We start from the raw sequence: 25,257 nt of genomic DNA, 5'->3' as shown, positions 1-25,257 counted from the left end.
ATGGATATCAAGAGCAAAGTTGGGCTGTTATTGAAATAAATCATGAAATATGCTAGACACACTATGCCTTATCATATGCTGTTTTTTTTAAGTGATCCTTAAACAAGGGCTCATGTATAACATCCCACCTTGAGACAACTTGTTATTGGAACATAATTGATCTCTGTATTTTTTATGCTTTTGTGCAGTATATAAATGTTACATAAAATTCATGTTTTTTTCTTTTGCATTAGGGATTCAACTCAAGGCCTTCACATTGAGCTATATCCTCAGCCCTTTTCTGTTTTGTTTTTTTAATTTTGAGAAAGGGTCTCAAGTTGCTGAATTGCCCATGCTGGGCTCACAGAGTATGCATGATTCACAGTACTGGGATTATAGGCAATGTCCCATTATGCCTGATTCAAAATAAAGCTCAATATTTTCATGCAAACACATTTGAGACACAGAAAACCCTTACTAACGACCAGTGATCACTCGCCCACATTTAAAGATGGCCTTTGCCTTTTTTAACCTCAGGCTGGAACAAAACAGAAATAGTAGTGGTTAATTTGCTGAGGAAATCCAGAAATGACATTATTTTGAATTCCTAAGTGAGATAAAATACTGGGCAAAACTGAAATGAATTATTTAAAACAAGGTTTCCCAACTGTAACACTTGACATCTTGGGTCCAGTAATTCTTTATCGGAGATTATCCTCTGCACTGTGGCATTTTAGCAACATCCTGGCCTCCTTAAGATGCCAGCAGTGCCATCCTTCCCTCTCAACTATAACACTCCAAAATGTTTCAAGATGCCGCTCAGAGAAATCATTTCCAGTTGAGATTATAAAGTAAGAGGAGGAAAAGGCCCAAAGTTGGATGTTCACTGAAAAAGCTCTATGAGTCTGCAACCCCTAGAAGCATCAATTTGTTTTTATGCCTTACCTCAAAGTTTTCTCCAAGTGTCACATTTTCACACTGGAATAATTTCCTCAATGTATAAATAACACTCCAGAGACAAGAAGTTAAATTTATTTTACTGTCCAATTATTTTCTTAAAAAAGTTTAATGCTTGATAAAATAAAACAAACTTTTAGTACCATAGGAACCTTCTGAAATGTACATGACATATTATTACTATGTACAATTTCAAAAACAAAAGCTTCCAGTTCCAAGTAAAGTGATGTTAAACATCCTGACTATACTTAAACTATAAGAAATTTCCTAGATGGCCAATGTTTTCCTAGGCTTAGAAATAAATCAGACAATTGAAAAATATAAATAAACCTTCAATGAATTGAGAATCATAAAAATGCTATCAGAAGTTCAGCCATCTGGATTTTTAGGAAGTCTGCAATAGCTGTAAGAATTCAACAAGAAAAATGAATCTTGTGGATGTTCAAACTTCAGTCTTCCAGAAGGGGCCCTGTAGGTTCACAGTTGGTCTATTAAAAATAAAAAGCTATCCTCCGTTGCAGCAGAACTTGGTAAATGACTCATATTCCATTTTTCACCAGCTCATGGACTCCATTCTCATCAATGATTAAAGGTGCATGGAATTCTTTATCTGCCACGAAACTTTCTAGGCCCTAAAAGGATTGACATAAAACACAGTTACAAAATTGGTAGATATAATGCTGGACTTAGCAGTTGTAATAGAGTTAAGTCATGATGCCAAAGTTGGTTGGTTAAGAAGAATTTAAAAGTCAAAAATCTGGTTTATACACTTGTAAAACTAGACTCAATGTCTGACTTATAAAAGCATGAAACAACAACAAAGAAATTTACCCCGATTGTTTGTAATTTGTGTGTGTGTATGTGAGAGAGAGAGAGAGAGAGAGAGAGAGAGAGAGAGAGATATGCTGGGGATTGAATCCAGAACCTTTGGGATACTAGACAAGAGATTATAATATGATTTCTAAAGTTAATTAAGATGATATTTATTCTTATCATGATCAATGCTCAATAAAACCAACTTTCTAAGATGGCTATCTCTAACAAGGTACAGTGTGCACATCTGTAATCTCAGCACTCAGGAAAGGATTGCTGCATGCTCAAGCTGAGTCTGGGCTATACAGTAAGAATCTATTTTGTTTTGTTTTACTTTGCTTTTTAAAGTCTAACCCTGATACAAGAACTAATACTAACAAAATCTCCAAAAGAAAATACTGCATAACTAGAAAAATAGGGAACCTTTAAATCCTCAGGTTTTAAAAAGTGACACTATTAAGTACATAAACAAAATAGATTCTGGAAAGGAAACTTACAGTATATTAAGAAGATTCAAATAAATGATCTATCCAAAAATAAGGTTCATTATAGATTTCTAAAACCTATTATATTAAAATGTCTTATTACATATTTTTAAAGTTTACTACATTTCAGTGAATGGGTGAACAGTAGATTTTTTTATTAATGACAAATTATATAATAGATGCCAAAATATAACCAGATTTCAGAACAAATGCAGCTTCTTAATGTACTTCAGGAAGGGTGCCTCAGGGGAAAACTATTTTAAAAGACTGCATTTTCTCTAAGAGCAATAGTACTTAAACATAAAACAATACCAGACTCCTACATTTTTTAAAAAATTGTATCTTATTTTTAGCTGGCAAACAACTGTATATGAATTTTGGGGTACAGTATGCTATTTCAATACATGGACACAATGTAGAATTGTATCAAGCTAAATTAACATATTCCTCTCCTCTACAAGCATTTATCACTTCTTTGTAGTGACAACATTTAAAACCCACTGTCTATGAACTATTTGGAAGTAAACGACGCTTTACAAAAGAAACAGGGAAAAAAATAAAGTGAACTTACTTCTCCAGCATAGGAAATAAGAGGAGAGATTTCACACTGGATTGGTACATCATTGGCATCCTTTAAGCTGAGAAAAAAAAGTCCAAAAACATGCTCAAGAATTTTGCGCCCCATGTTACAGGCCAGAGTGAAAATACAGACCATAACCGTCCTCTGAGAAGCTTGCAGATAATAGAGTTTTCCTGAACAAATGGAATGCCTTCTACCCGATCATAATTAAATTCCGAGGATTAATTTAGCATGAAAATTTCATGCTCAAAAAGACACTTTGGAGATGTACCAATAATTGATTGCTCATTATAGTATTTCACCAATATTTATATATTATCCCTTTGAATATATAGTGCCTCAATTTTTTTACAAAAAGTTGCTTAGAAGAGACTACTGAGTGTGTACTATGCACCTCACTGCCAGGTATCTTGAATCCTTTGTACTTTGTTTTAATCTTCACTATAATCTTTCAAGTCAGGCACTCACCAACACTGACAGTCCAGAGCTTCCCTGTCCAACACAGTAACCCAGAGCAATAAATGGTTACTTAATTAACATTTTAAAAATTAAAAATTCAGTTTTGCACTCACAATAATCATGTTAAGTGCTCAGCAGTCAAGAGTGGCTGGTGACTGCCAAACTGGACAGCACAGGTACAGCTCATTGTCTTCACTGCAGAAAGTTCCAACAGACAGCCCTGCTCTAAATGTTGGTTAAATTGCAGCCCAGCACACCAGTTTTGTTTGTACAATCCTAATCTCCTAGAGTGGCTGAAAAATTTACTCTTTATGTTTCAAAATACTTCTGTTACCAAAGTCACTAAAAAGTACGAAAGCAAAATACACCCCATCAAAAGTTAAAGCCAAAGCAACTGTTTGCTTACTTCTAGGAAAAAAGCTAACCTTCATAGCTATTTGCAATTCTGAATTTCTAGATTACCTAACACAAAAGTTAACCGTGTGTTTTCAACACCTGTACCATCATTAAACTGCAGCAGTATTTGCCATTTCAGCAATCCTACTAATAAGGGTACATCATGCACAAAACGCAGGCTCTTGTAGCCTCAAACTATAGCTCTTCCTTTCCCAAGTATGAAATCTCACAATTTGAAAGAATTGGTAAATGCAGAGGGCTTCTGAGGGTAAGGGCCTCAGGGCCACAGGCCTGTCACTGTCCAAATGGAAACACTGGGTAGTATTTAAGGCACTCTATATATCCTACACCAACTCATCCTGCTCCTTTCCACTAGAACCAGGTCAGCCACACCCTTTGGACTTCACTCTGAACTATGGTCTCTAACTATGAAAATCACACTCATCCTCCATGATTTAGCTCAACCCAACCTCCAACTGATAATTACTATCCCATTCATTTGTTCATATAAAATAAATTTATTATACAACCTGCTGAGTCCACACCTCAATTAAGTACTGTTTATATCACATAGTACATAATGATATATTGTCTGACAAGGTAGCTTAAGTTTTATAGAACTGCACCTTTAATTCCCAGCAGGCTGTAAATCCTATTTCTCTTATGTGAGATACTTTAAGCATCTACATTACCAGCGGCACCTGTAGGCCTGAGGGCAGGCCTACCAATGCTTGTGGACTGAATGAATAAATGAACTGCGAAGACAGATGGATGATGGCCTAATGCAGAGAAAGAAAAAGTAGAGATTGGATAAGTATCTCTTCAAATATGTGCATGATCCTATCACAAGAGGTCTAGGTCAGACCCTCAAGAGAAAATCAGGTTCAAAAGGCAAATGGCAAAATGAGGGGCCAATCCATTGATAAGATGTGAACAGCACAGTGTCACCTAAACCTCTGAAAACTTCAGGGTATCCAGATCAGAATGTGGCTCTGAGCCCAGAGAACACATATACAGTTAATCTGAATATATAACCTCTCTTCTAGAACCACAGTGACCCTCAACCAACCATTCTTTCTAAGGGAATAATGCTCATGAGCTTTAATGAAAAAGTAAAACAATGGCATTTTGTCAAAGTTCTGTGACCTTGTTTCCATCTTTCAGAATGTCTCCAAATTGTTTCTTCTCTCCTGTACACAAAACATTTCCTTTTGTCTCACTTTTAAGTAAACTCTTCCAATTCTCTAAAGAGATCTTTGGGACTAAAGATTTCTAAGTCCATGATGGCATATGTAACCAAAATCAGTATAATTATTCTACAAATAGCTAAAATTAAGTAAAAGGGAATTGGGTGAGGACAAAATAAAACCATTCAAATAAGAATGAAATGTTTAAAGCTTTTGTTTCTTAACAAAGATACCTGAATATTGTTTTCAGCTGTGTAATTAAGAAAACATTGCACCTTTAAATTGAAAGGTTTAAGTTGAAGCAATGGTTCAATAAGAAGGAAATTCAGGGTCAAATTTATATTTCTTAAACTATAAAAGCAGCTTGCTCCTAAATATTAAAAATTATGTGAGACAGAAAGTGACGAAGGGATCTGCACGCCTACATCCATGACAAGAGTCATCTCTGCCTCTAAAGAACACTAGCCAAGTCTTGGAGTCCAATCTCTCGTTTACACTCCCGGATACAGGCACTCACAGGGACCTGTCTCTACAAGTTCTGAGTTCGTGCCATCCAGACAGATACCTGCCACCTAGTAAAGGGGCAAAGAGGAGCAGCACAATAGAATAAAGTGTGTGGATAGAATTGTCACCAGTGCTGCTCTATTTCTGAGGCAGCTTTCATTTGCAGATTCTTTGCCCTGACACATTTCCCAAATTACCTTAAAAACAAAATTCAAACTAAACCTAGTAACTGAAAATATAGCAAGAATAACATGCTGTCTCTTTTGCCAGAAAGATAAAATGGTTTTTAAAAGCTGTCGTGTCCAGGTTAAGAAACAATATGGGCAACTTCTAGCTAAAAATTACCTGCTGTTAAGACCAAAAAAAAAATTACTTTAAAAGAAAGATAACTTAGTAAAATTAAAACACAATAACCAAGAAAAGAACTATTAGTGTGAGACTAAATCAGTAGAACAGTTTTCTCCACACTAATGGTCATCATATATGTCAGGAACAATCAGCCTTTATACTGAAGCACATATTCCATTTGGTAAAAAACATTTTCAGAATGTTAGTTTTAGTCAGACATGATGACACAGGCCTAGGGAGGCTGAGGCAAGAGAATCACAAGTTTTCAAGCCCAACCTGGACAATTTAGTGACTCAGACTTGTCTACACAAAAACAAAAAAAGAGCAGTAGGTGGGGAGGTGCAAAGGCTTTGAAATCAATCCCCAACACCAAAACAGGCAAAAATAAAAGTAAAAAATAGAATGAGAAGTGTTACTTTTATCTATCTTATGCTAAAAGGTGTCAGCTGAGATCCTCATCCGTCCTCCCTATCTTGTAACCTTCTCTGTATACAACACCTGTAAATCTATCACTATGGGCTTAAACACCCCTGGATCAGATTCTTAGTAAAGCATGCGCCCCACTTCAGGCATGCAATGAGATTCTGAGTTAGCATCACCCAGACAGATACCTGCCACCAATTAAGCAGTGCAACCCCACCAAAGCTTCAATCATCCTCCCTCAGACCCCCACAAGGCAGAGCTCTAAACTCTAACGCAGTTAGTACCAAGGGAAGCACAGCCCCACCACCATGCACTGCAGACAGGCTGGTATATTTACTTGTGATTGACATCAGCTGGGGTGGTCTCTGACTTTCCATTTGTAGCACTGCTATGTAGGAATAAATAAGCATTAATGGGAATGGAAACAAATCAAACAATAACAATGAAGTGGAGTTGCAAAATATACTTGAACAAATGGCATGTGTTTATGGCAAATCATAAATCTGGCACAAGGGACCTGAAGGGATTAAAAAAACAAAACAAAATAAAACAAAACAAAAAGATTCAATGGTCAAAGATGAAGCATGAGAACAATGTGACATGCCACAGGGCAAGCTTGCTGACAATTAGAGCCTGCAAAAGGCCTGGGCCAGTTCAGGAGAAGCTACCACTGTTTCTTCTTTTATAGAACAGTGAATTCCCATGGCCAACTTGCTAACTTGCACTGAGGCATTCTAGAGCTTTTCTGCATGTAACCAGGTATTTCTCCCCTTAAGAACATAAATTATTAAGAACATAAATTAAATGGCTTTTTACCTCACTACAGAAATACGACATGACTCAGAAAGGGAAACTGGATTCCAATGAAATCCAACATATAAGATTTAATTTAAAAGCATTGTAACTTAAACTCAGTTGGCTACAAATATTTTCTTCTTTTCACTTCAGAAAACCTAAAATATTTCTGAAGTCTGAGTATCAGCAAATGCAACTGGCATCTGCTTCCCCTCCTGGCATCTGCATCCCCTCCGGGCACCTGCCCTTGCATGTGGCGAGAAATGATATGTATCTTGGAAGTGGCAAGGCTTGGGGTGAGTTTCAGAGACAACACCTGTAGCGAGGCCAATGCTACATAAGCAGCAGCACCAATCTTCTGGGTCAGAGCAATATGCCATGGTGGAGGGTGCTGCTGATGGGGTGTAATGAGACAAAACACCAAAATAGTTATCTTCTGACCTAGCAGGTGTGATTTCACTGACATGGTGGGGATGTTTCAAGAAATGCCAAGAGACTTAGAAGTGACTCCTCTGTAAGAGAAAGTAAAGCTAGTGTTCCCTTCGTAATGGTCAAAAGTGTAGATCTTTCATATCAAGAACTGCTCACACAGCAAGACTTTGCTTTTTAAAAACAAATCTAGACATCCACCCAGGAGAAGAATTCTAAAAAGAAAATCTAAGAAAGTACTCACACCAATGAGAACGGATACGGACTTACCGGGGAATCGCTGGAAGGCGGGAACCATTTTCATCTATGAAGTGGCCCCCAGCATTGAGCACCCAGCAATGGTGCAGGGACATCAAAGCGTGCCTTGCAGTCGTAGGGTTGTCCTTCCCATTCTGACTGTCAGCGTTCTTCAGCGGGGAGAACTCGTCCTCCCTTAACACTTCATACACCACAAACTTCCTAAAGTGAAACCATACAAAGACTTTTTTTTATGAAATAAAACTGCATACACAGCTTCCAACCCTTCTAAGCCTTTGATATTCAGTGACAGGCTAAATCCCATTTTGAATAATGAATAAAACAATACTATCCCTGGACCAAACAAAGTTAGAAATATCTTTTCCAGTATAAAATGACAAATCAGTTCATCCACAAGTAAAAGATATTTCAATCTTAGGTCAGAAAGATCAGAAATCTTAGCAGATAAAAATCGTATTACCATATCCTCTGAGGGGGGGAAACATGAAAGGGACACTTTAGAGATGTATATGGGAAGACTGATCATATACAGCTAAATTTGTTTTCTCCATTCTCAAGGTGGTCAAATCCTGAGACACGTACCTCAACCTCCAATGCGATCTTCAGAGACAGCTATATAGTCTAAATGCAGATTCCCTGAAACATTTGCTCACAGGTCAGCCCTTTACCCTAGACACAAACTGGGCCAACTGTTTACCTTACCCTTACTGTAGGCTCTTATCCAAAGATAACCGACCTTAACAACTTCAAAGCACAGCCAGATAATGAAACTGCACTCTCAGGCACCACAGACCACACTCTTGGAGTGGTGATGAGAATGAATCAATTGGATTGTTTTGTTTTGTTTTGTTAGTTTTGTTTACTGGCAATCAAATTCATGACCTCACACTGGCCAAGCAGGCGCTGGAGAATGAATCTCGACTCCACACTCAGGATCAAAACCTGAGACACAGGCTGTCCCATGTTTCCTGTGAACAGTTTCCTGCCTAAGAAAGTAAGGAGCAACATTTCAAGACATATTTTAATCTTACTGGTGCTATTCAAAGCATACTTTGCAAACTGGAAGATGTCAAAGACAAATTTTTCCATCTTTATTCCATTTGGCTTGTCTGGCTTAATTAATTCCCCCCGGGAATCCACATACGGAATCTTCTTTTGAGCCACATGGTGCTGCAGCTGAGGTTCATAAACACTAGAAGGGGAAAAAAGGCGTAATCACTCTCCAGATTTAAAAATGCCAGAAACTCAAATGACACTTAGGAAATACATCATCAGCTAGCACCAAGACTTCCAAAATGAAGTGCATTTCTCCACATCAGCTCGTTTTTAAATATAAGTGAATATATTCACTGTTTATTTCCTTACATTAAAAAAAATCAAATGATTTTAACATTTAAAAATGAATACACATAAACGTACATATCCAGAATTTACACCAATCTCTATCCCATTAGCTCCATATCTTTTTTAAAATGTTCTCACAGCCCTCAATTTCCCAGTTGAGGTCCCTGTGAGTGCAGTATGGGAAAGTAGTAAAAGTTACTATGAGCTGGGTATGGCGGTGTACACTGCTATCCCAGCTGCATGGGAGGGGGAGGCAGGCAGAAGGACCCCAAGTTCAAGGTCAGATAGACAACTTAATGAGATAATGTCTCCAAATAAGGTTTGGGGATTTTTTTTTTTTTAAGTGCTAAGGTGGCTCAGTGGTAGAGCACTTGCTTAATACCGGTGTGGCCCTGGGTTCAATCCAGCACCACTACCATACAAACAAAAGTTGTTATGATGAACTAACAGCTACAAGCAACAAAGTAAAATAAGAAATCTTTTGAAACTGGAGTTGATATCAAGTAAAGCTTAGCCGGATTTGATCATTTTATGATGCATAAAAATAACATAATATACTCCATAAACATATACAATTAGTCAATTTAAAAATTAAATCTTACCAGCTTTTTTTAAAAAGTAGATAATATTTAATGTCTGAAAGCTATCAAGTGACTTACAGTGAAAATGTCCTTCCATCCAAATTTGATAGGCTAAAATAACTACTTTATACTTTGTGGTACTATGTTGGTAATTCTCATGCAAGTCTCGGTCCTTTTTATTTGTTTCTTAATGCACTGGATCCTAAATGTCACTCTGGAAACAGCTGAATTAGAATAATGTGGGCAGGTTTTTAAAAATATATATGCTCTGGATCTACCTCCAGAAATTCTTATTCAGTTGGTATAGGATAAACATCTATTTTTAAAATGCTCTGTCAGTTGTAGTCAAGAGTTTCATTTCCTATTTTTGGCTTTAACGAAACCCAGCACACAGAAGACTAGGAGGGTTAGACTCCAGTGAACACCTGGGGGAAGAGCTCCTACTAATACCTATCTTGTGTCTGGCTATAAAAATCACCACATGAAATAAGTTTCCACTTGATAAGAACAATTCTCAGAAAAGAAGATGAATTCCATGAGATATGGACTTGGGGTGTCTACCTGTCTCCTAAGAGGCTTAGCTTCTAATTAAAACAGCAAAAATGTTAAAAGGCCCCCATCTCGTCCATACTTGACAACATCTCTCAGGAACGGTATAGTGAAGAAGTGATTGGCAATGTTTCCAGCATTGAACAGCAGTCGTCCATCTGAGCTTCGTTTCTGAGCTGTTGCCAGGGAAATTTCACTATATTCTACCACCTGGTATACTCCATCCACGCGGCAAACCACTCCAACTGGTTCTGTAGGGTTCGTCTTTTCTACCACCTGCCCACCAAACAAGAGATGCAGAGCGAAAAAAATAACTGAATGCTCCTTTGGAGATCTGCCATTTGTCAAAGACCATTATGTACAACTTTGATTACATTATCTTTAAGTAATTAACCAAAAGAAATCTTGAACTTTAATCAACTATATTCTTTTACAGATTGCTTTTCAAATGAATATGAAATATATTAGCTCCTTCCTGTGTATCAATTAACCAAATAAGGGAGGAAATACTCAGATGCACATGCAGACCAGAGAAAAATCACACAGGTCTAAAACTAATTAAATGAAAAGCCTATGTCTCCCACATAGCTTATTTCTCTACATTTAAGCACTTTGAGAAAAAAAAAAAAAAAAAATCTCCGTAGGATCACGAGACCAAAGACTTGTAAGGCATTTTGTCTCTCATTTTATATTGCCCAGATCATTATTTCATTTGAAAATAGTGTTTCTTCAATTTTCACTCCTGAATAAAGTGCTATATTGATTTTCAGGGACGTGGCTAGGAGGAAGGAGTGTTAAAGCAGGCAGGTCACTCCCATTTTCATCAGAAAAGACCCATTATATTAACCCATTTTGCATACCAGATTTTGTTTGAAGTAAGAAACTCTGTACTTTCACGAAGTTTGAAAGCCAGTGACCTGACTGATAATTATAATGCCTGTTGGCCAGATGGGGAGTTGGGAGAATAGCATATACCAAAATCAGAAGAAAAAGATAAGAGCATATAATTTTTTAAAAATCTCACAGGTAACTGTGATATGCTACCACCCCAACCCCAACATCACTAACATGTTAGGAGAAAATTACAAAAACATTGTAAACCAAACACCAGCATAAAGTCAAAGTTCAGATGAAACTAATAGCCAACACAAGACTCAAACAATGAAGAACATCTGAAGCAATTATGTGTTTTGCTTGTATTGTCCAATTAACAAATCTGCATGTTTCAGATATTTTTTGAAAATCTATTCCCAATTTGAAAACTGTATCCTAAGTATACATAAAATTGTGCCAATAAATTTAACAAATACACGCAGGCCCAGTTTCTTCCAGACAACTAAAGACACTATTGAAAACTTCATTTACACTGCAATTACAGACTTAGGTACCGAGTCTTGAGCCCGGTAAGGCAGGGCCACTGGATATGTCAGAGCCTGGGTAGCTGCACTGTGTGCCTCCCTGAAAAGAGCACAGTACTTGAAAAAAGAAACTTTTTAAGAAGGGAAGTGGATTAAAATGGAAGGAAATCTATAGCAAAATGGTTTAAGCAAATCATGAGTCTATCAACCCATCAACTCTTAATTCATGTATTCTACAGCGTGTATTTTACCAGGCAGGGAATTTTGAAACATGGTCCTCTCAGTGACACCCACCCCTTTTAAATGCATACAAGATTTATTTTCCAAGTATCTCCACATACCCTCTCCCACCTAACAACAGGTAATAAAAATAAGCATATTCATACTCTACATTTCCCAAGTGTTAATCTGAGGATGTGAGGTTTATGTCTATGACAACTATTCACCTCCAAATATTGTAAGTCTAAAATTACAGAAGAAAACATTTGGAAACTGTATGAAGTTGGAAGTCAGTTTATACTATATAGAAAATATGCAGTATAACATTAAGAGGAAGGCTCAATACTCCATAAATTAAATTCTGAAAAGAATTCAAAGTAACAATATTACGGAAATAGTTTTACAAAGTTATATCCAGTGACAATTGTTTTAACTTTTCTTAGCTTTGTTTGTAAACTATCCCACTGTTAAGTCTTTTCTTGAGGCTTTCAATCCATTAAATACTTACTGTACTTATGACAGAGGCCTATTAAATACCACAAAGAATTTTATTACCATACTATTATCAATTAATCTCCAATAAAGATTTTTTTAAATATATCTATATTTTAATACTTTGGTTTTCTTATTTAAATGATTCCTAACATTTATAATTTTTTAATAAGTCAGTCTAGCAATATTTTGATTTTCTGTGAATATTTATTCCTTCATTGATAGTATGTTAAATGCCAGACAGAGAACTAAGCAGTGAGTCTACAAGGTAGAGCCTGTCTGAACCCCAAAGGATCCAAGGTCAATAGAGAAAAATGATACTTACCATTTGCATCTCTACATGATTGGTGCACTGACCAAGGTAAGCACACCACTTTTAAAGTTTTTGAGCTGTCAGTAAATGCACAGCTACTCCAAAGAGCGCAGTTGTATAATGTGCATAACAGATAGACTAATAGGCGGAAAACAGAATTCTAATCCTGGTTTTGCTAATGTGATGAAGGGCTTTGATATTAGGACTTATAAAGTATGGGGACTCTGAGTGGGAATTTCTAAGATCAAACAGATTGACCATATCTCCTCTGAGGTCCTTTCCAAGCTCAACACTCTCTGGTCATATAGTCTTTATAAATTGACTCTGAAACTTAAAGCAGTGAAAAATTTTCTATTTTAAAAAGAAGAGAGACACCAAGTGGAACACATAAGAAATACATTATTTTAGTTTTTTGAGGCTGGTTTAACCTTCAAGGTAAATTATGACCCAATATACTCCAGTTTCATTACAGTGTGGTACCCATTTAAAATATATTATACTCTACAGATACTCCAGATTGGACAGATGTCTTAAATATATGAAACTAACTCATTTTCAGAATCATAAGAAGTCTTACTAGACCTATCAGTTTAAGTTTTCAAAACTCACAATCACAAGCTTAAGATTTCAGCTTTTAGATATGACTTTGTGTTAGATTTGTAGGTTAATTTTGAGAGAAATGATACTTTATAATAAAAAGTCTCCAATAAAGAAGACGGTATGTCTCTCTTGACAGGTATTTAAATCCAGCTATTTCAAATTTATTTGTAGTTTGTTTTCATCAGAAGCCTATATGGTTTCTGCTTTCAGCAGAATGGTTTTCTTATCATATTATAAAATCATTCTAAATTTTCTTCTAGCACCTTTGTAACTTTATTTTTATATTTAACTTTGCAATTCACTTGAAAGTGATTTTGGTATGAACTTTCTTTAATGTAATACAAGTAGATATTAGTAAAAATATGAAAAACTTCTATAAAAATAAGTTTCCTAACAAAATAAGAGAATAACAATGGTTAATATACTATGTATCATGATCTTAAAAGAATGGCCACAATGTTATTTAGAGTATAAGTTATAAACAAAAAAGATTCTCTACTACAAAGAAGAAACCAAATGAAAGGACAGAATTTCCTCAGGGTTTCTTTTACATGAGAAGCTCTCTGAGGGGGGGGGGCAAAATAGGAGACAGATAAACAGGAAGTAGGGAAAAGTTCAAGCACGTTCCTAAATTATCTATTCTGTTGTTTCATAAACAGTTTAAGATAAATGCTAATTTATTTCTTTTATATTACCAGTTTCTTTTGTTCACTGGCATAAGCTTTCATTCAAAGATTTACTCTTTTTTTAGTCCTCTCACTCATATCCACAACTAAATCAAAATGTCTTTTTTATCCTTAAAATTAACTATACAATGTATGTATATGTATATAAAAATAGTTAAGATAGTTCTACTACTGATTTCTCTAAGTTCACTGCAGAGAAAGAGTTGTGCTGGTATTGTTCAGACACCTGAATGCAGGCGTCCTGTGCTCCGGGTGAATGAATAGGGATGACAGTGTGCAGTGTAGGTACTGTTGTTGCCCCGTGACTGACATGTTTTGAAATTTTGCTGCAGTTTGTTTTTCTTCTTCTTTTCTTTTTATTCTTAAAATAAAATGGATTTGTAAAAATAAATAAACACATAAAATTAACTATACATACTTATGGGGTATGGTGTGCTAATTCAATACATGAATATAATGTGCAATGATTAAATCAGAGTAGTTAACATTTCTAACAGTTTTAAAAAATTGATTAACATATAATGATTGAACATATTTATAAGGCACCGTATAATATTTCAATACATGTTTAAATGTGTGATGATCAAATCAGGGAAATTAATGCTTCTATTTCTTTATTATTTTATATTCATTACAGTTAGAATGGCTTATATTAAAAAGGCAAATACATGCTTGTGAACATATACAGAAAAGGGACTTCTTACTCTTGACAGGAATGTAAATTTGGATAGCTACTAAAAACAGTACAGAAGTTTCTCTAAAAAACAAAAACAGATCTACCACATGCTCCAGCAATCCAGCTCCAGGGTATATATCCAAAGAAAACGAAGTCAGTGTATGAAGAAGTGTCTGTGCCCCATGTTTACTGCGGCACTGTTCACAATAGCTAAGCTCTGGAGCTAACCTAGATGTCTATCAACAGATGAACGGGCAAAGAAAATGTGCATACACAACAGAATACTATTCCGCCATAGAAGAATGATAGTCCATCACTTGCAGCAAAATGGACGGAACTGTAGGATGTTAAGTGAAGTAAGTCAAACACAGAACTACACGTTCTCTCTCATAAAGAGAAACTTTAAAAATCAATCTGAATGTAAAAGAGTGGTTACCAGATGTTAGGAAGAGTGGATGGAGAGAGGGGAGGAAGGTTAGGTAACAAGAGAACTTAAAATGTTACTTTTATGGTGCCTTCATTCCACTTCCATTAATCTGACAGTCTCTTCTGGTATTAGCAGTACACTCCTAGTTACTTTATAATTAACTTTAGTATCTGATAGATTGCCTCAGGTCTCTTCTCTTTCAACATTTTTCTGGCCATCTTTACATGTTGACTCTAAACATTATAATCATTTTTTAAAAGGTCCCAGGGGCTGGGGGTTTAGCTCAGCGGCATAAGCACCTGCCTTGCAAGGAGGCAGCCGTGAGTTCAATCCCTGGTACCGATAAAAACGAAAAAGACAAAAATAAATAAATAAATAAAAGAAATAAAAGGTCCCCAAAATAGGCTCACTGGGACCTTGATTGGGATTGCTTAAAATGAATACCTTTATAAATTTCCAGAAAAATAATGGTTACATCAATATTTTAAGCCTTCCAATGTTTTTAAAGTCTTATACAATTTGTCTTATTTCTAGCTAAATCATATACTTTTCTGCTACCATAAAGGCATGCTCCCTATATCATCATCTATGCAACCAAAAAACGTTGAAAAGAACAATGCCAAGAGCAGTCATCACATAGCACTCCATCTTATTATCAGTACGCCAGTGGTCATTCTAGCAGTATTAGTTGCCTTAAATATTTTTATCCTCAATCACGAATTTGCATTTTATTCATAAGAATATCATGAGATATCAAATTCTTAGTGAAATCTGTATGTTATTCCTTCTGTATTGCTCTTACCTCTTGAGTAACATTGTCATAGGAAAAACAGGAGGTTAACTGACTGAATGCAAATTGCTATCAATGAATTTCTCTCAAGCCTAGTAATAAGCATGTACTTTTCCACATATTTTAAACTCTCACTATGGTTGACAAGTATATAACATTATTTCTAGAGTCAAGTGTTGCCAATTGAACAAAACAATGGGTGTGGAATAGGTTGCATGAGAGAGATGAATGGTTCTAAAATATTCAAATCACTCTAACAAGCCATATTTTAACCCTGAAATGTTTACACTGACACAGAAGCAGCATTAAAGACTCACTATAATACAGAAGCATTACCTTTGCTCCACAGTCTGCTCCTTTTTGAATGCAAAATCCAATGAACCGTGGATCTGCCACTTTTACCAATATATTGTCCACACAATAAACATGAATACACCAAATGCCTCTTTGTTCCATATCCTCCACAATATTCTGGGCTGCAAGAGCCCGATAAAGACCCCCATTTCCATCTGGAAAATAAAACAGCCACTGGTAGCACACAAAAATTCATTATGAGGACAACCCAAAACCTGTCCATTGCTTCTGAAGTGAAATGGGGATCTCTGAAGAACAGTTTCATAGTAAAAGCCTAGAAAGCTGAATACCTATAAGAAAGAATCCCAGTGTCAGAAGTTACATTACATGGTTTTGAAGGCTATTTAGCATAAAGTATCCACAGAGCAACATTATCAGTATAGAACCTGGTAATCCCAAAGACTATATTTCTTTACAATTTAATTCTTTTTAATAATCTAGCTTACAATACATACATTGTGCAACATAAAACTCCTCACGAGGCAACAATTTTTCATAACATTTCAAGTTTGAGTATTTGTATGACTCAAAGTAAGTCTATATTTATAGTCCTAACATTGACCATTTCATCCAGCTCAGACGTAAAAATATATAATCATGATCATTCTATACCCAATCATTTCTTAAGGCACAAGTTTGGACGAAGGTCTAAGGTGATTTAAACTAAATGCAAGAAAAAGTTTCTTTTCCTATCTTTTTCTTGTTGCTTTAATGTAATTTTGATATCAATAACCTTGGCCATTGCTTAAATGATGACAAAAAAATTAGACAACTTCCCAAAATAAAGCTAAGTATAATAAACTCTTTCAGTAATTAAAAAGAATTAAAATTGTTCTAAAAAAGGGAATTAAGAATAAAAGCACGCCCCTGAAAATATCACTGTTAATATTACAGTTCAGTACCTTTTTGCCTTTTCTCCACGTAGTGATCACACAGCTATGAATATGTCAACGGAGTTATTTTTACAGTTGGAATCAGACTCAGGGTCACTACACACATAGCAATAGCACACTGCCTAATTCTAATGGACGCCATCAACAAATTACAATGGGCATACACTACCTGAAACTGCAAAGCAGCTACCCTATTCATACTGTGCACTTAATTCTGTATTTGTATTCTCTTAACTAATCAAAATAATTTTTGTCACTTAATGCCTCTAAACAATTGTGCTACTTAAGAATATATCCCACTTGTAAATTATTTATTAAGCATCAGATGCTTTCCAGTTTTTCACCACAGTAAGTAATGCAGCCATCAACATTGCTGTATACATAAAATACTAGGTAGAGAGTGAACACCCTGCAAGCTGTTCAAATTGCTCTTTTGGGCAGACAGCCACAAAAGGTAAAAGCATGTGTCCATTCTACCAACGGACATTTCCAACTTTTTAAATAATTATAAGTGGAAAAAAAAAGCTGAATATATAGTTTTTTTAAAATATACAAATCATATTCAAAAGACAATCAAGACTTAATGATTTATGCTTATCTTCATTTCCAGTCAACCATTAAATAAGAATTACAAACCTGGGGCCATAGACACTTTGTTCTTCTCTTCCAAAATAATTTTCCCATCAAAACTCATAGCAGGCAGCATTCCCTGCTGAAAAAAGATTATATTCTCCTTTTTTAAACCAAAGTACTTGTGCTTTGTGAAGAACTCCTTTGTTGCTTCCATTGTTCTGCCACTGGTCATTATATACCTTACAAGAGAAAAACAAGACTTTTCTAAGCAATAGTGCTATGTGCATTTACTTCCCCTGTTCATAGGAGGAAATAAAGTTTTATTTATTTCCTATACTAAAGAAAATACGTGGAGCGCTTGCCTCTTAATTTTATTAATTTTTGTGTGCAAAATAAAACTGCTTAACAATATTAAACACATTTACTGCAGCATAAAATCTATTGTCAGCTTCAGTAAACATTTATAACTCTGTGAAGGTATATTTTAAATTTAACACTTCAATTCCAAATAAATAGAGAGAAACGATAACTGCAATGCAGTCTGATTATCTCTTGTGGTTCTTTTTCCTAAAATTTGCAAAGGAATCTAGGTTCTGTCACCTTCAAACTGTAATTATACATATTGTCACCAAAGTTCAAGTTATGCTAGTATAGCAAAGAAAAAAACTACCTAAAACAAAAACTGATAACTGCAATGGTTTTTGGACTGGAATATAAATTAACTATAGGTAAGGATTTTCCCCTTTTGCGACAACTGATTAATCCCCAGCACCTAGGTGCAAGTAGTATTTGTTGAATGAATGAATAAAACATCTGATTTCTATTATATTAATATTTATCCAAAAATTGATTCTGGGTATTTGACCTTCTGGGAAAAGCAAAAACAAAAACAAAAAACAGGATTTAGAAGATGACAAACTATATGGCTCAACTATTCTGCATAAGATAAGAACAAAATGGAAGAAAGAGAGAAAACAAAAATCCAAGATGATAGTAGAAGGCCAGAACTTAAGAAGATGTTGGCCATTTAAAATACACATATCGTTCAAAAACCCCCACAGGAATCAAAAGTGGGGGCAGGAGGACTTCATAGCAGGTCAGTAGTACCATTGAGAGAAGCTAGAAAAGCTCAGAAAAACTGGTCCCCTCAAAAAGGTGGGAAAATTAAAAAAAAAAAAAAAAAAAAGATTCCAAAGGAATCAGAGAACTAAAGAAACAACACATACTGGAACTAAAGATCCAGAGAAAGAAAATCTTTCCAAGGAAAATTAAGACATCCAGCTGCCTTGTCCTGAGGGTATCTATGCCAATTTTGGGCACAGGCAAGGAGTGGGGAACCTGTTGAAGAGAAGCCAGAGGAGCTTTCATTGGTTATATGGGACTGAAATAACAAGATAGGGACCTGGGGAACGTCAGCGCACAGCTGATTTCCCCCTCAAAACATGCTAACTTCCAAAACTGCTCTGGGAAAGTGAGTAAGGGGCTAAAACAAACACTTCAAAAAGCAAAGCGGGCTTCTGTAGTCTCTTGGAGCCTATCAGACAAATACCAACATAAAGACTCTAAAAATACAGCACACTAGTAGAACCTGACAGCACAAGTTTAACTCACAGAAGAGAAATCAGAGCAGGTTTCGCCTGGTATGCGTGTGGAAGAATTGAAGGGAGACGAGGTTTAGGTAACCTAGTACTTGATGTGAATTTCTAGAGCAGTGGTGGTGAACTTATGGCATGAGTGGTGCAGCAGGCACACAGAATCCTCTCTGTTGGCACATAGCCGAATCACTCCAGCATCACCCTAGCAGCGGAGCACCGGATAACAAACAGCACACATAGGGGCCATGCACTTGCTTGAAAAGGAGTAACAATGCCTGGCAAGGACATCACAAACTATTTGGGTACACGGTTTCTAAAAGGTCTGCCATCACTGTTCTAGACTGAGAGACTAACGAATACCCAGAGCAGTGTCTGAAAATAGACCCATACCATGTTATGATAAAATCAGATACTAAAGGTAAAAAGAGAACCTAAATTTTTCAAAGAGGAAAAAGAAAGTCACTAGGAATTGGAATGACATTAGACATCTCAACAGCAATGCTAGAAACAATAGAGCAATGCCTTCAAGTTCCAAAGGAAACTGATTATCAGTAAGAAATTCTATACCTAGACAAAATATCAAACAGTATGAAATTTAGAGGTAGTGTCTAAAGTACCAAAAGATACTTCTAATGTTTCCAATGAAAGATACTTCTAAAGTTTCCAATGAAACTTATCTTACCATGGAATGATGCATTTGTTGCCATAGTATTTTTCAGCTAACAGTTGTAGCTTCAGGATACGCTCTGCTTGAATCTGAAAAAGTGTCTTATGGGATGGTAAACCAACATCATACATCCCCTTGGGATATGCAACTCCAAGTCTTGTCCCCTGCCCACCAGCTAGAAGGAGAACTGCTACTTTGTTCTGAGAAATCTGGAAAAGTCCTAGAAAAGGAAAAGAAAACACTAGTTATCACAAAAGCCCTATAATTAAACATGCAGTAGTATCAGCAAAGACTTACCCATCTGCATAAAGCATAGAGAAGGATTGCTTGTGTCTACATACAATCATGGATGCTATCTTAATAAAACAAAGTTATGTAGCCCAACCAAACACCAAAAAAATGAATGACATATTTTAATAAACTAATAAGATAATTTTTCTGGTAACACTAGGAGGCAAGGATCAAGAGATGTTATAAAAGTTTTGCAAGAACTTGATTATTATTAGATATCATAAGAGAAAGCTAGAATAGGATAGAAGATACCAAGGTTGCAGGATGAATAATGATGTTATAGATCAATCCCTAAGAAATACATGGTAAGTGTATGAATATACTAGGCAAACTATGTATCCTGAAAATATAGAAAAAAGAAACTTTCAGGAAGGAAAGCAGTAGAGGATAATGGTTAAGAACCTAGCCTCCGAAATCAAAGCACCTGGTCTGAAACTCAATCAAATCAGCTTAGGCAGTCACCTACAAAGAGCCTTAGGAGACGCAGTAGAATCCAGGAAATGGTCTGCGTCTTGACTGGGATTGAGCTATATGGTTGTATACATATTTTTTTAAAAATCATGTATTTTGCTGTGTGTAATTATACATTAGTAAAATTTGGGCTGGGAATGAAGCTTGGCAACAGAGTACCTCTCTCAGCATGCACAAAACCCTAGGTCCACTCCCTATCACAGCCAAAAAGTAAACGAAGAAATAAAATTTGTAAATTAAAAAAAAAGCCATCAAAAAAGTAAGTCATCTAAAGCACTTCAGTAAGAATAATGAGGCTTAACAGCCTTTTCTTTACCGACTTAGTTCTTCTGCTAGATCCTATCATTTTTTCATCATTTGAATAGTCATAAGTAGTAATCAAACATAATGCTTGAAAAAATATTATTTTTTGAACCTAAATAAATTTGAGATAGGCTCAAGATTCAGATGTGAACCAAAAAAACTAGAAAGGCTTTTTAAAAACAGACACTCTCAGTTTGGCCTAAAAATGTAACATCAAAATCCTGCAATATTCCCTTTGTGAGACCCATCTGATCACTCAGAAGCAGACACTCTCAGCACCACAGGCACAGAAGCTTTGGGGAATAGGCTTCAGGGAAACTGCGTCTCTGCCAAGCCAAAGAGACTTAAAATGTCGGGAGAATAAAGCAATGGTTGATAACGTTTCTTCTAGTTTCTTACTTTGTTAAAATTCTTGGAAATTTTGTCAGTGAACTTGGCCATTCTCCACTCTGGCTTGTAGACCAAGCCAGGGGAGGTAGCTACAATTGGTGCTGCATATCCACAGATTCACATGTGTGAATTTGATCAACTATGGATCAAAATATTCAAAATTTAAAAACTGTGTCTTTAATAAACCTGCACAAACTATTTTTTCTTTTCATTATTCCATAAACAATGTAACAACTACTTACATATCAAGCACACTGTGTTAAATATTAAAAGAATCTAGAAATGATGTAAAGTATGTGTAAATGATATGAAAATGTGATGCCACTTTGTATAAGGAACATGAGCACATTGGCATCCATTGGAGATCTTTGTTGAAACCCCACAGATATTGAGGGTTATCTGTATTATTATTACTTTAAAATCCTTAGGTAATGTAGGTTTATCTAATTTACTAACTTTATGCTTTATATGTTTTTACATGTTAAGTTTTCTTATACAGACCAGTACAACGAGAACTTAAATACTAAATCTATTGTAATATTAGAGCTGTCCCCAGTCCTGATTCTGTATTTTTCTCCACTAGTACACACTGCCAAAAGTCATCATTCAGCAACTATTCTAGGTATCTTTTCAATGAAAAAATTTAAACACACACACACATATATATATCTCAATAATTTTCATCTTCAATCTGAAGCTAGGACTTAATTTTATCTTTCTATGTTGCACAGGGAAGTGTCCTATTATCTCTACACCATTTAATTTTATCCTATCAGAATATGAAAAGAAAATGAAATAACTTGAGAACCCAAAGCAGGTATAATTTTCTCCATTTTAGAGAAACAGGCTAGTAAATGTGAATTAAGATCAGATTCTGAGTCCAGGGTTATTAATCACACAACATCTATCTCCAGCAGTCCCAGACCACACCCAAATATTTGTTTAACACACATTACAACACCATAACTTTTAGATATGCAAACTTCCCTCCTACTGCTTTGCTGCTCTTTCTCCCCTTTCCTACCAAGTTTGCAAGAGGCCATGCTGCCTTTCACATTACACCCCCCACAGAAAAGCTGTAAGCAGGAAAAGCCAGCATCCTCCAAATCCAAACATCTGTGTTCTGTTTTGTTTTGCAGTGGTGGGAATCCAACCAAAGGCCTTACACCTGCTGGGTAAGTCCTCTACTGCTCAGCACTGAGCTATGTCCCCACTAAACACTAAAATTTTTAACGGAATTCTAGGTGTAGGTTCATCTTAAATAAACCCCAAAACCACCATGCAACAAAAATATATTGATACAAAGGAATCTGAAGTAAGCAGGGAATTACATATGGCAAACTTAAAACTGTTTTATAGTTTGTTATTCCGTGAGTTATCAGAAATGTGGTTTCTAGGAAATAAATTTAAGGCTGTTATTTTTGACCTATATAGTATTACTTTGAAATGTAAGTTCACAGTCCTTTGAGTTGGATTTGTTTCACAACACAGAACTTTTCAAAAATTAAAAAAAATATTCAATATAAATATAATGTATTAATACATACATTAGAGCAAGTATTAGGCATATACAGTATTTGCTATAATTACATTAAATGCCAAGCAGATCTGAAAGAGCTCCTTATAATTACATTACACAGGATAAAGTTCAAAAATAGTCTCACATCTGTTCAGGTCAGGTTTTACTGCACAATAGATGCTACATTATTTTATACTAGCAGATATGGAGCTGTGGTTTATCTCAACACCAAGATATCACCAGAGGTGTTGAATAATTCAGAACATCTTTTTTAAAAGTTTCAGTTACACATTTTAGATACAAAGGTTTTTGTTCTTTGTGTGCTATACAATTTCCTCATACAGCATATGTGTTTTAAGTTGTTTTATCATTGATGGGCATAAACCTTTCTTCATTTAATTTATTCAGTCCAGAAGAAAGTCTCAGCTACTTTACCTGAAAAAGGCAAAAACCACGCCTCCATAGCCACCTCCCTGCTTCTGCATCTGCTCACCTGATGCTGCCCAGCATCAGCTCGGTGCTTTCCAGAGATCCTAACCGGTTACCAAAATATCCCCTACATGAACTTTTCTCTTGCTTGGATCAGTTCCCTGACTTAGCTTCATTCAAATTTTCCAATTTTTTCAGTTTTAAAGTTTTGCTAATCAGCAGCTTACCATGGCCTCAGTTCATTCTGTCTCATTTATAACATTAATAATACATAACAATCCATAAAGCCTCATGGTAAGGTAGGAACAGCTTTGGAAAACAGGAACAGTAAAAACACCAGTAAGGGGGCTGGGAATTTAGCTCAGCGGCATAAGCACCTGCCTTGCAAGCAGGCAGTCGTGAGTTCGATCCCCAGTACCGATAAAAAGGAAAAAAACAAAAAAAAAAAAAAAAAAAAGAAAAACACCAGTAAGTAACATGTGTTTTGTCTCCTATTCCTACTTGCTATACTTTCTTCAACTGTCCTTACTGAAACTTTTGATAACCAATCTGGTCACCACTGCTCAAAAGTGGCAATGAGATTATGCTTGCCAGGCTCACATTTCCAGGTGGACATACATTTACATCTCATCTCCATCTATCACAACTACTACAAATGAGTTGCAACATAATCCATTTACATTTGTGATAAAAATGTTTCTGCCTTAACTTCTTCCTGCTTGTGCACCTCACTGATGAGCAGAGAGATAAACAAGAGGAAAGAAAGCAGGCCAGTGACAATTCAGGAACGAATACAGCTGTTGTCCACAATATCAAATTGTATGTACACTGAAGCTATTGTCCGGTTCAGCTGTTCTACTGTAATCACAATGCAGCATTTCTCAAAAATATGTAACAGATCAGGATGTCTTATAAAAATAAAATGTCTTGAAATTAAGTGGGTCAATAAAATTCACTGAACTTTTTTTGGTAAAATGGAAATGACACATTATTTTAAACTTTATATGTCATAAACTTATAAGGGAAGCACGGCACCTACTTGAAAAATGCTACCTGATTTTAAACATACTTAGCCCACAAGACAACCAAGAAATCAAAAACTTTTCCTATCCTAAAATTTCTCCAAAAATAGGAAAGAGCCTGGATCATCCTTTTCATCTCTCCATTTTATGAAAGACTAATTAATAACCTTGCTACAGAGGAGACCTCTAAGCACTTTCCTTGATAACATTTACAAAAAATAAAAGATTACAGTGGCCTGTGAGCAGTCAACGCTTCCTGGATAACTTCCTGCTTGGTCTGGTTCCTCCTGTACACTTTACTGCGCACTTTGACTTGGACATGCGCCCGAAACAAGGAGGGGAGCCCCCAGGTGCTTCTGAGGGAGAGCACTACAAGAACTTTCATTTAAATTGTCAGCATTCCAGGAAGTGGTGTGGCATCAACAGGTCATTCAGCTAGTGGAGATAAAGGAAAGCTATCTATCCCAAAAGGCTAGTGAGAGAAAACACTTCAAATCTTTCTTTTTAATCACATTAAAGATGAAACTGTTTTGCTTAAATGCTAAGCACAAAAAGAAGAATCAGGGCAATCTCTATTTGAGGCCATTTTAGACATGAAAGGATCCTGTAATGTTTACAATGCCTAAGTTTTATTGGTCTTGTTCTCTACTGTTTTGTTCAACTTTATAATATCTAATGAGATAAACAATTCTTTTTAAGGAAACAAGAGACATCGTTGATAACCATTGTTGATAACCTTGTACTCTGTTCTACATCATGTGCTATGTCTATCCTTGGTTTTGACTGACAGCTTTGTTTTGCCATTTTTTACTTTATTCTCTCCCCCCCAAAAAAGTAATAAGAACTAAGGAGTAATAAAATCCAAAATGTGTAAATTTTGTTGTAAAAAAGAGAGGGGAAAAAAAGAGCTCTAACGGATATAACAGCAAGTGTGTTTAGGGTGTTAAATAGCTGACTATATTAATGTTTTTGGATCATTGAACACAGCTGTTTGCAGTCTCACTGTTTGAATGTCCACTTTGTATTCTTTGATACTGTGATTTGAGCAACTATTTCTAAGATGATAATATGTAATCTATTAACAGGTGATTTCTTACTGTTT

At 35.8% G+C, this 25,257-nt stretch overlaps 1 protein-coding gene across 4 annotated transcripts in view; it reads right to left on the bottom strand.

Annotated features, from left to right (window-relative positions):
- Positions 1–999: 999 nt before the first annotated feature.
- The window catches only part of Uap1 (UDP-N-acetylglucosamine pyrophosphorylase 1), a 36,630-nt gene continuing 12,372 nt past the window's right edge, over positions 1,000–25,257 (bottom strand). For 2 of the 4 annotated variants that reach the window (XM_063253578.1, XM_063253577.1), the window contains exons 3-11: positions 19,746–19,950; positions 17,532–17,707; positions 15,985–16,157; positions 10,170–10,363; positions 8,665–8,805; positions 7,626–7,814; positions 6,469–6,519; positions 2,806–2,872; positions 1,000–1,568 (exon numbers count right to left, since the gene is read on the bottom strand). In XM_063253578.1, coding sequence (XP_063109648.1) covers positions 1,476–1,568; positions 2,806–2,872; positions 6,469–6,519; positions 7,626–7,814; positions 8,665–8,805; positions 10,170–10,363; positions 15,985–16,157; positions 17,532–17,707; positions 19,746–19,950 — 1,289 coding nt within the window. In that variant the 3' untranslated portion in view covers positions 1,000–1,475. The remainder of the gene's footprint in view (positions 1,569–2,805; positions 2,873–6,468; positions 6,520–7,625; positions 7,815–8,664; positions 8,806–10,169; positions 10,364–15,984; positions 16,158–17,531; positions 17,708–19,745; positions 19,951–25,257) is intronic. The other 2 variants (XM_013151211.2, XM_003468657.4) reach the window with 2 other exon arrangements.

Source organism: Cavia porcellus, unplaced genomic scaffold, assembly GCF_034190915.1.
Source record: "Cavia porcellus strain 051 isolate PalLab524CR breed Dunkin Hartley unplaced genomic scaffold, mCavPor4.1 scaffold_7, whole genome shotgun sequence".
NCBI lineage: Eukaryota > Metazoa > Chordata > Mammalia > Rodentia > Caviidae > Cavia > Cavia porcellus.
The sequence above is the reverse complement of the archived record's forward strand: the minus strand, read 5'-3'. Positions and strand labels throughout refer to the sequence as shown.